The sequence below is a fragment of the Nerophis ophidion genome, linkage group LG09 (genome assembly GCF_033978795.1).
Source record: "Nerophis ophidion isolate RoL-2023_Sa linkage group LG09, RoL_Noph_v1.0, whole genome shotgun sequence".
Taxonomy (NCBI): domain Eukaryota; kingdom Metazoa; phylum Chordata; class Actinopteri; order Syngnathiformes; family Syngnathidae; genus Nerophis; species Nerophis ophidion.
In genome coordinates this window covers 54,507,271-54,519,397 of record NC_084619.1, presented here as the reverse complement: position 1 = coordinate 54,519,397, position 12,127 = coordinate 54,507,271, and the positions used below count along the sequence as shown (strand labels likewise).

The 12,127-nt window shown below is 40.2% G+C and overlaps 1 protein-coding gene across 12 annotated transcripts in view; it reads left to right on the top strand.

Moving 5' to 3' along the window:
• LOC133559474 (mitogen-activated protein kinase kinase kinase kinase 3-like) overlaps positions 1 to 12,127 on the top strand; it is a 119,636-nt gene that overhangs the window by 64,478 nt on the left and 43,031 nt on the right. For 8 of the 12 annotated variants that reach the window (XM_061911280.1, XM_061911273.1, XM_061911274.1 and 5 more), the window contains 2 exons: positions 6,817 to 6,879; positions 11,029 to 11,081. In XM_061911280.1, the coding sequence (XP_061767264.1) occupies positions 6,817 to 6,879; positions 11,029 to 11,081 (116 nt within the window). The remainder of the gene's footprint in view (positions 1 to 6,816; positions 6,880 to 11,028; positions 11,082 to 12,127) is intronic. The other 4 variants (XM_061911281.1, XM_061911275.1, XM_061911276.1 and 1 more) reach the window with 1 other exon arrangement.

The window sequence follows — 12,127 nt, the reverse complement described above, 5'->3', positions numbered from 1 at the left end:
ATGCTTATCTTTGGAGGTTTGGCCTTGACTGGAGTGGAATTGGGTTTTTGTGAACTTCTAAAATATGTCACTGGCATTGCGGGGATGATTACTCATTTTTGGCTGTATTTGTGTGTTGCGTAGGATCTGAAGCAGATAAGAGTATTATTTGCAAGTGGACAATGGCACTAGCTTCATTTATACAATCACAGTCCTCCACCACCTCACACCCTCTCTGTCCTCACTTGGCACTCTCCGGTCTTTTCCGTTCCTTCACTTTCACGTCTGCAGAACGTTGAAAGTAGGGCTGCACGATTTTGACAAAAAAAAACTATTCGCGATTTTCATATTTTATACCTACACATGCATGTAACTGTGAAAATAACAAGTGAAGGAAGACGTGTTACTTTTAGACTGTCGTTCAACATACTGGATTCTTGTGTCAAGGAACCACACATTCGAACAATATGCAATCATTTACTTTAAAAATATTTATTTTTATGCAAACTCAGAGCTTTTGTCTACATCATGCTCTTAAACTGAAGAAATAACTGATTAAAAATTATACAGTGATTATTATTAAAATATACTTATAATGCAAGTAACTATTTAAAAGAATATACTAGTATTTTTCATTACTGTAGAAATGTTTACCATTGTACTGTAATTTGAAGTTACATCACTTTTGTAGTCCTAAAAAAAATAAACAAAAAATAAAAACGGACTCATTTCCCAAAGCAAAAATTTAACTTGAATAAATGTCAAACATCTTAAAGTGCATTTTTTTCCTATTTGGACAAACGAAGTCAGTTGTTGTTTTGTTTCCATCATGTGATTATGCATTGTCGCTCGTTTGTCCGTGTTGATGGGCTCTCATTGCCTATTCAATTTCAAGCTGAAATACTACCACAAAAGGACATTTGGCTTTGTAGTCATATTTTTTTCTTCCTAACTTTTGTCACTTTGCGACACTATTCACTGACGAGTCGCGAGTAGCGAGGCAGTCTGTGCTTCCTGTGCATGTAAAGCTGGCACTTTGCGCTCCGCCCACCAATCCTAAGGTTGTGAATGACTGAAGAAAGGGATCACTGCGTTCAGTTATGCCTAGTGTTAAATAAACACGCTCAGGTGCGGAGAGCGCTGAAAAGAGTGAGACCTCTTTCTCCCTATTTTAAGTGAGCGACGAATAAACGCAAGACTCAACAATTACGATTGGCGAACATGTCACTGAAATGCTGGTGACAGCATGGCTAAAGCCACTCCCACCAAAAAAAAACATCAGCCTCTTGTGGTTATTTATCGCACTACTTAAAACCTGGATGTCGATTTGATGTCGATTAATCGTGCAGCCCCAATTGTAAGGATCGTATTAGCACCGTCTGACATCCCATGTTGCTTTTTTCATCTGTTTGGAACCACCAGTGAAATTAGTTATTGCATTCACTTTTCACCAATTTATCCAAAGGAAGAATATAATCCCCCAATTTATTGCTGACCCGCACATTTCAGAACAATACGGCCGTGTGTAAGTTTCACAGCGTTGTGTTTTCATGTCAATACTTTTGCCACAAATAGTTTTACAGTCTAACAATTCCTCTTTGTACCGAGGATACTACGACAATGTTTATTAGTGACCTCCTCTCTTATAGATGCCATGCTTTAATGCACTCAAACACTCACATTAAGGATGCACGATAAATACCGGACTTTGACGTCACACTGATAGTTCGGATAACATTAAAGAGGTCATATTATACATTTTTTCTACATTTAAAATACCTCCGTGTGGTCTACATAACATTTTATAGTCAAAATGTTGCGCATATTATGTTTTGCGGACTGTCTTTAAAATGCTTTCTGACCGTGCCTCCACTTCTACGCCCCGTCATCCATGTTGTAGATTTTAGTGCTTCTATATGGAGTCTATTGACAAAAGTTTGAACAATATTCTACTTTGTAAAATAAATGGCAACTTCGGGGGATGCATGTGCATGCACGAGTCAGTCTGCCCACAACAAGAGGATAGAGGAAAACAAGGAGCTTATTTGATGACATTTTCAGAGTCTCGCAAAGCTTTGTGGATAAAACTTGACCATATGTGAAGATATCCACTGATGTCACCAATTGGAAAATCTCACAAATTTGTCTCGTTTGGAGGAAGTGTGAAGGAAGGCAAGATTTTTTTATAAATATCTACGTCATGCCTCCATGGTTTGATTTCACATTTTCGGAACTAATGCAGATCCCAAATACACAATAGATAATAACCAATAGATACGAAATGTTGGTTTTGCATTATAGGTCTCCTTTAAAAAGTCACTCTAATGACCCCCCCAAAAAAAACAACGCTCCAATGAGGCAAGATTACCCGTACTGTACTACGTAGGTGGGTTAAGGTGAGCGAATCAAGCGCTCTTTTTCCACTATGTGCGTAATGTAAACCTCAAAGCTCATTGTAAACAAACATGTTTTCATCAGAGGAAGACATTCTGCATGATGGTAAATGGTAATGGGGTTATACTTGTATTGCGCTCTCCTTAGGGTAACAATGGACGTGATTAGGATGGCGCAAGCTGGGGATCGAACCAGAAACCCTCACATTGCGGGAACAGACGCCTTATCAACCAAGCCGCGGCATCTCTGTGATATTTTGTACCAAATGTTCAGCAAACATTCTGCGAGGAGGGAAGAAAAAAAAACACATCTTCAACACATTAGACCTTATCAACCAGCTAAAAAAACAGTCTCGCGGCTCTGTGTTGTGTTTTTAGGTCTTTCCATCTGGCATGGCTACGAATGTGTTTTAAAAAGAAGCTGCCCTAAAGCATACTTGCCAACCCTCCCGGATTTTCGGGATGACTCCCGAAATTCAGCGCCTCTCCCGAAAACCTCCTGGGACAAATTTTCTCCCGAAATTCAGGCAGAGCTGGAGGCCACGCCCCCTCCAGCTCCATGCGGACCTGAGTGAAGACGGCCTGTTTTCACGTCCACATTCCCACATTATAAACAGTGTGTCTGCCCAATGACGTTATAACTTTAGAATGACAGAGGGCGAGTTCTTGGTTTCTTATGTGGGTTTATTGTTAGGCAGTTTCATTAACGTCTTCCCAGCGCGGTAACAACACACAACAACAGCAGTCACGTTTACGTCTACCGTAAAGCAGTTCGTCTGCCGTAAACAGCATGTGACACTCTTAAACATGACAATACTGCCATCTACTGTACATGCACCACAACACAACAACCCTTTACTAAGCTCTCCTCCAATTCACATCTCATCTCCCCGGATTGTAAATAACCTAATGTAAATAATCGAATATATTCCTAATGTATATACTTGTTCTTATGCTACCTGAACTCACTATGTTCTCTGCTGGCTGTACATATCCTACTAAGTAAGAACTACACAGTTTCAATGTCCATTTCTCTGTTGATGTTATTGTTGATGACTGAACCCCCCCCCTAGAGGGGGGGGGTTGCCCACATCTGAGGTCCTCTCCAAGGTTTCTCATAGTCAGCATTGTCGCTGGCGTCCCACTGAATGTGAATTCTCCCTGCCCACTGGGTGTGAGTTTTCCTTGCCCTTTTGTGGGTTCTTCCGAGGATGTTGTAGTCGTAATGATTTGTGCAGTCCTTTGAGACATTTGTGATTTGGGGCTATATAAATAAACATTGATTGATTGATGATTGATATCAACCAAAGCTCCTCATCCCACCCCCCGGATTGTAAATAATTCAATGTACATACTATGATGATTAACTTGTGTGATGACTGTATTATGCTGATAGTATATATTTGTACCATGAACTAATTAACGTGGACCCCGACTTAAACAAGTTGAAAAACTTATTGCGGTGTTACCATTTAGTGGTCAATTGTACGGAATATGTACTGTACTGTGCAACTACTGATAAAAGTTTCAATCAATCATGCATATGTGACAATAACATCTACGCCTTTTAGAAAGTGCAGCGCACAACTGCGCACAGAACAGCTGTAAATATACTCCTCCCCTTTTAACGACGCCCCCAACCACGCCTCCGCCCCACCCCAGACCACGCTCCCTCCACCCCCACCTCCCGTAATTGGAGCTCTCAAGGTTGGCAAGTATGCCCTAAAGTCAGCAGCAAAGAAAGGCGCATCCTATCGCCACAATGTGTGAAAAGTGCTAATCGTTTACCAGGGACCACCTTAGGGCTAAAGCAATCTGATGTCATCATGTAAGACTATAAACATGGAACCCATTACCCCCCTACTTGACACGCAGCATCAAGGGTTGGAATTGGGCTTTAAATCACCAAAAATGATTCCCGGGCTCGGCCACTGCTGCTGTTCACTGCTCCCCTCACCTCCCAGGGGGTGATCAAGGGTGATGGGTCAAATGCAGAGAATAATTTCGCCAACCCTAGTGTGTTTGTGACAATCATTGGTACTAACTTTAACTTTTTAAATGATAGCATGCAACCACAAGCGCTTTAAAGTCTACGGATTTTTGTTCGGACAAATCTCCAGGTACACTTTGTCAAATCTACATTTTGTCAAATCTTTCTGACCTCCAGATGTGCACAAATCACACTTAAATCTACAAACGACGTTTCCATATGAGTTGGGAAATTGTGTTAGATGTAAATATAAACGGAATACAATGATTTGCAAATACTTTTCAACCCATATTCAGTTGAATATGCTACAAAGACAACATACTTGATGTTCAAACTGATAAACGTTTTTGTTTTTTTTTGCAAATAATCGTTAACTTTAGAATTTGATGCCAGCAACACGTGACAGAGAAGTTGGGAAAGATGGCAATAAATACTGATAAAGTGGAGGAATGCTCATCAAACACTTATTTGGAACATCCCACAGGTGTGCAGGCTAATTGGGAACAGGTGGGTGCCATGATCGGGTATAAAAACAGCTTTCCAAAAAATGCTTAGTCTTTCACAAGAAAGGATGGAGCGAGGTACACCCCTTTGTCCACAACTGCGTGAGCAAATAGTCAAACAGTTTAAGAACGTTTCTCAAAGTGCAATTGCAAGAAATTTAGGGATTTCAACATCTACGGTTCATAATATCATCAAAAGTTTCAGAGAATCTGGAGAAATCACTCCACGTAAGCGGCATGGCCGGAAAGCAACATTGAATGACCGTGACCTTCGATCCCTCAGATGGCACTGTATCAAAAACCGACATCAGTGTGTAAAGGATATCACCACATGGGCTCAGGAAAACTTCTGAAAACCACTGTCACTAAATACAGTTCGTCGCTACATCTGTAAGTACAAGTTAAAGCTCTACTATGCAAAGCAAAAGCCATTTATCAACAATATCCAGAAACGCCGCCGGCTTCTCTTGGCCCGAGATCATCTAAGATGGACTGATGCAAAGTGGAAAAGTGTTCTGTGGTCTGACGAGTCCACATTTCAAATTGTATTTGGAAATATCCGGACCAAAGGGGAAGCGAACACTCCAGACTGTTATTGACGCAAAGTTCAAAAGCCAGCATCTGTGATGGTATGGGGGTGCATTAGTGCCCAAGGCATGGGTAACTTACACATCTGTGAAGGCACCATTAATGCTGAAAGGTACTGTACATACAGGTTTTGGAACAACATATGCTGCCATCTAAACGCCGTCTTTTTCATGGATGCCCCTGCTTATTTCAGCAAGACAATGCCAAGCTGGATTCAACACGTTACAACCGCGTGGCTTCGTAAAACAAGAAAGCGGGCACTTTCCTGGCCCGCCTGCATTCACGACATGTCTCCCATCGAAAATGCGTGGCACATTATGAAGCGTAAAATACGACAGCGGAGACCCCGGACTATTGAACGACTGAAACTCTACATAAAACAAGAATGGGAAAGAATTCCACTTTCAAAGCTTCAACAATTAGTTTCCTCAGTTCCCAAACGCTTATTGAGTGTTGTCAAAAGAAAAGGTGATGTAACACAGTGGTGAACATGCCCTTTCCCAACTAATATGGCACGTGTTGCAGTCATGAAATTCTAAGTTAGTTACTATTTGCAAAAAAGAATAAAGTTTATGAGTTTTAACATCAAATATCTTGTCTTTGTAGTGCATTCAATTGAATATGGGTTGAAAAGGATTTGCGAATCATTGTATTCCGTTTATATTTACACCTAACATAATTTCCCAACTCATATGGAAAAGGGGTTTGTAAATCAATAGATATCGTGCATCCCGCCAAATAAACAATCTTGCACCCCAAATAGGGACAATAACTGATGGAGCTGAGAGGGTATTGCCTTTGTCTAGCGGCCAACGTCATTATTGCAGCAAACAACTTCAGCACAACAGAGGTGATCTCTGAGTTTAGCATTTCACAAAAAGCGCTGCATTTCAGTACTGACCCAAAAGAAAAAAAAAACTAAATTAAAGACCTAACTTACATAGAGATGCCTGCTACTCTCTGCAGGTTACTACATGAGGAAATACTGTCCTATTTTACTGGCATGGTAAAGACCACGGTATGAAGAAATACTTGAGTCCTCTATTTCTGACATTGCAGTGTCACTAGAGGAAGAAGTACAAAGTCACTACTTCTAATGTTTGTATTTTCAAACCTACAGCAGGTGGTTACTGGATTTATCTCCGCCTCCTCCACTCATCCTAAAATGTGTCCTCTCTCTTATTCTTGCTGATCCACAGACTCCAGGGCCCATTTAGGTCTTTGTCCATTCCCCCCTCAAACGTTGCCATTGTCTGTCTTGCATCAATGCCCCTTTTGCCCATCCCCTCTCCCCCTTGTCCCCTTCTATCGTCCAAGGTTGATGTATTAACTGAGGTCTCTCTCGCTTTGTCTTGCTGACCAGTGTGATTCTGAGCCATATCTGGACTGTGTTGAGGAGCTCTACTATACCGCGAGATCTAATCTGGTAGTACTCTCTCGTCTCTCTCCTTCCAACCACCTGCTGTGTTTTTTTTTCTTTTTTTCTTTCATTGTCTCTAACTTCTTCTCTGCCATTTCTAACCTGGCCCCCCCAACAGGCTTTCCCGCCTTTTGACCGTCCTTTTCTCTCCTTTCATTTCCAGCGTGCGTCGTCTGTGTTCATTTCAGGAGATTGGTGTCATGTTCTGCTACTGCTCACGTGTTCGACTTTCTCTCTCCCCTTTCACCTCCCAGCCTCATTAACTGTTGCTGCTGTTTTTTTCATGCCTTCAGATGTTTGTACAATCACACAAAAAGCACTCCGAGACATCAGTTGTGACACACTAAAACAGCAAAGTTCAGAGGTGTGTAGTGTAGTGTCTTGCTCAACTAGGTGTTTTCAACTAAATTGTTTTGAGGGGGGACGGACTTCTCCCCTCGCTATTGTTATTATTTTAAATATTCCGGAGAACCAGCTTCCTCTGCAGTAGATGTTTGATTTTGGTCTATTTATTTTGTTACAGGAGCGCTCTGTTGTTTTTAAGGACCTGCTGCAAAAATCTAGATAATCTGTATGACAGCACTCTACTGTTTTTCTAAGAATCTGCTACAAAAATGTGACCCTGTCACAAGATTTTTTTTTTCCAACTGAACTTGCGGGACACTGGTTGAATAGCCCGAATGATTAAAAAAAAAAACAGAGGACGTAAAATAAAACCTTGAAGGACACAACGTGTATAACTAAAGAAGTTGAACAAATGACTACCGAGTGCATTTAAAGTAAAAAAAAAAAAAGCTACAGCAACACCTTAGTTACTGTAAATTCCGTACTATAAGCACCTTAAAATTCTAGTTTATTGATTTTTCTTTACTGACGGCCATAACACAAAACGTTTTTTTTCAAAACACAAACAAATACACTGACAAGGTTTTTCGTTGTTTGTGCTATGGCGCCATCTTTTGGACAAATTTGTTCACTCCTTCCATTTTTACTGCTTTCAACCGGGAGTAAAGTGCCGTTCAGTCTTCTACTCTTCCATAGGGTTTTTACTTGTTTGGATTCTTCATTGATAACTCCAAGCAACATTTGTAAGTTTTACAATATAACTAAAACTTTTCATACTTAATAAATCGTCCTATGTGTGATGTCTGTAGGAGTGTTTTCTTGCATATTGTCATGTAATGTAGCTAGAGTCGTTAGCATTAGCTAATATGCTAACACGTTTGCGAATGTCTGTGTTGGTGTTATTAACCGACAGCGGCATTCTTTTTTTTTTTTTTACTGTTTCAGTTTCACAAATTCCCCAGTAAATTCCCCAAAATGTCAGCATGGAGTTGTTGAGTCTGCTTAGCTGATTAGAGAGCTATCTTCCGCAGCTAGTGGGTCCATGACGATGACTCCTGTTTTGTTTAATCAGCCATTTTACTGCCCTGTTACAGTAAAATGGCTGATTTGCAAATGAATATTTCCAGAATCTTTCTGCATAAATATTTATTCACAACGTATGTACTATATGTGCGGCTTATAATCTGGTGCGCCTTATAAATGGAAAACTATTTATTTTCCCTAAAACTCAGTGGTTGTGGCTTTAATACCGGTTTGCTCTATGGTCTGGAAATTACGGTACATACAGTACATCTGCTAAAAAGCATAGGACGTATTGATGCACCACACAAATATGTTGCACCAACAAATGAGAGTTTTTTTGCATATATGTAAATGTAAAGTTTGGACCCCAGTGTTCCATGTCTAATTATCAATGCAAGAATCTGCCAATGTCTTTACAGTGGTCCAAGTTCCTCCAGACAACAGAAGCCCTGTAGGGTTTTAGGAATCACTGCAGAAATATATGTCTCCCATGTTTTGAACTGAACTCGAGGGGGCCTGTGTGGTGTCATTCTGGGGCCGGATTTGGCCCTCAAGCCGCTATTTAAATAGGCCTGCCCTAGAGTGATGCAGGCATTGTTTTGCTGTCTCTTGGGTGGTTATTTTTTCCTCTGCTTTATCTTTCTGTACACTGCTGCTCCTATATTGCGCTCTAACCTTTCGTACAGTAGATGGAGAAAGCAAGTGTCATGCTTGCGCTTTCTCTCGTTTGTGTCTCTCCTTCTTGCACACTCGTTGCATTATGTCACTTTTCAAGATGTGTTTTTCCTGACACGTTGCTGCTTACACATTGTGGCTTCATTTAGTGGTGTTTTTTTCTTTGAACAAACTCCTCATGGGCACCATCATGGTGCATTATCATTTTTGACCAGGATTTGCTGAATTACTAAAACAAACACATACACTGTAGCTGTAGAATTCACACCGGAAGGCCACAGATAGTGGCGCCATGACGACCAAGTTAGGAAGCACAGATGACAAAGACGAAGACAGAGAGCTTATAATTATGTTTATTTTTCTATCACGGCGGGCAACATGTGATTAGTGGATGTGGGAATGAGCTCAGGAAGGAAATGTCTTCCATTTCACCAGGATAGCAGGATGGGACGCCATCACCGACGGTGGTGCCACTCACAAGACCACAGAAAGGCGTGTCCGCATCCCGGACGCTGAAATGTTAAAGCGAAACCACAAAGGCTGTGTTTATAACAACAAACGTTGTTTGTGTCCGCTAAAAGTTGTGTTTTTTGACACTGCACATAAATTCCTGAAGAGTGATTGCTGGAGTGAAAAATCAGCCAAAACTCCACAAACACACAAAAATGTTTTCCTCACTCTCAACAATTCTCCTGTAAAAAAAACAACAACTATTTTCTTCAATTAAAAAAGCGATTTGCAAGGAAAAAAATAGACATTTTTGCAAGTAAAAAAAACATAATTTGCGCATTGCGCCGTCCTCCAAAAAATGGTAAAAGGGTTATATAACGCTTTGACACTATTTCCACATTCTCCCATTCACACAGACATTCCCACAGACACTGAGCTGCTATGCAAAGCGCTAACCACGACCCATCAGAAGCAAGGGTGAAGTATCTTGCTCAAGGGCACAACGGACATGACGAGGTTGGTAGAAGCTGGGGATCGAACTAGGAACCCTCAGGTTGCTGGCATGGCCACTCTCCCAACCTCTCCATGCCGTTCCCAAAAACTAAAATGGGGAAAGGGGAAATAATCTCAACCTGTAAGTTAACCTGTCGGTTTCCCCATTTCACCCCCCCATGTGCCAATAACAGTAGCTCTGACAGCCTTACAGTGACATAGCAGCACCATATATCGTTCTAGAGTGCGATTTTGGGTTGCTTTGAGTGCAGGTGTGTGGATCGCACAGGGTGTAATATTACTGACGAAAGTTTTAACTTAAAGAAAATAAGAGAATATATTTTATACTTGCAAAAATTGTTTTTTCAATTGAATAATTTTTATATATACTTGCAAATCGTTTTTTTACTTGCAGAAAATTGTTTTTATAACTTGCAAATGTTTTTTACTAGCAAAAATTCTTTTTTTTTTTACTTGCAAACTGTTCATTTATTGGAAGAAATTTGTTAGTTTTTTTGTCGTTGAGCGTGAATAAAAACATTTTTGTGTGTTTGTGGAATTTTGGGCAGTAATTTCACTCCATATTGATTGATGGCGCTGGCTAACCGTTGGGAGTCATGACACGTTTGAGAAGCCACCTTGCGACAAATCTAGGCAAAAGCAAGTGAAATTGCAGTAGGGCTTGGCAGATTTACTTTAAACCCCCACCACTAGATGTCACCCTACCCACTGGTCTCTCTTAAATAAAGTCCTAATGTAAATAAATGGGTGTTAAGTGAAATTGGTATGCCCTACAACACACATTTGTTTTCCTAATCTGAAACCCAAATGTTAGCTTTCAGTACACATGTTCAAGTAGTGGGTGGCTGTAAAAACACGGGCCAACATAATTTGAGGTCACTGCTTAGCTGAGGCAATGCTTGTGGTGACATTTGTGACAGCCGCATTTGTAAGGCCACAATGTGAACACTGCACAAAAACGCACATCTCTATGAATTCAGCAAATGCTCTGTCAATAAATCAAAAATAATCTCTTGCAGTCATTTGACGGCAGGGGTTCAGTCATATCACAATTTCCTCCTGTTTTTTTTATTTTATTATAGGGACAATTCAAGTACAATCAATGAATAATATGTCACAAATTTAGTGATGCCTTCTGTCTTTTTGTAGGACTTGCAGATGGAGTACGGCCACGATTCACCTTGTCTGCTTGGAGGAAACAAGTAAGTCCTTCACTTTAATATTTTTACACCAAGAAAAATTAAAGGATATGGAGGACACTAACATAATTTTTTTGCCTGTATTAATTTTTTGTCTTAAATGTGGTAAACATGCCAGTGTAGGTCAAGCCATGCTAAACCGTTAAATATATTTTCAATAACGCTACCATATTTTCCGGACTATAGAGCACACTGGTATATAAGCTGCAGCCACTAAATTTTTGTGTTTTGCCCCCCCATATTTAAGCCACACCGGACTACAAGCCGCAGATATATACGATACAAAATTAGTTATATACACAGAAATATTGTGTACCGTATTTTTTGGATTATAAGTCGCTCTGGCCGAAAATGCATAATAAAGAAGGAAAAAAACATATATACGTCGCACTGGAGTATAAGTCGCATTTTTGGGGGAAATGTATTTGCTGAAATCCAACACCAAGAATAGACATTTAAAGGCAATTTAAAATAAATAAAGAAAAGTGAACAACAGGCTGAATAAGTGTACATTATATGACACATAAATAACCAACGGAGAACGTGCCTGGTATGTTAACGTAACATATTATGCTAAGAGTCATTCAAATAACTATAACATATAGAACATGCTATACGTTTACCAAACAATCTGTCACTCCTAATCGATAAATCCCATGAAATGTTCTTCCTTGATGTCGCTTCCAAACAACTCTGCCAACTCCAAAGGTATGCGCCGCTTCCTCTTGTCGTTTTCTGCTGCATATTTCACTACGTCCAGCTCGTAATTTGCAGTACATGATTTCCTCTTCGGTTCCAATTTTGTTCAGCCCTTCTCACTTTTTATAAGTTACCGCCAACGATGAAATGATCCATTTTAATAGCTACGGCAGTAGCATATAGCATATAGCAGTTAGCATTCCATGACCCACAATGCACTTCTGCCATGACCCTACCCCGAATTCTTATTGGTTGATGTGTGTGTGAGGATTGCTGACATTTTTTTCATCTCTTCCGCGAATGAGATAAATAATATTATTTGATATTTTACGGTACTGTGTTAATGATTT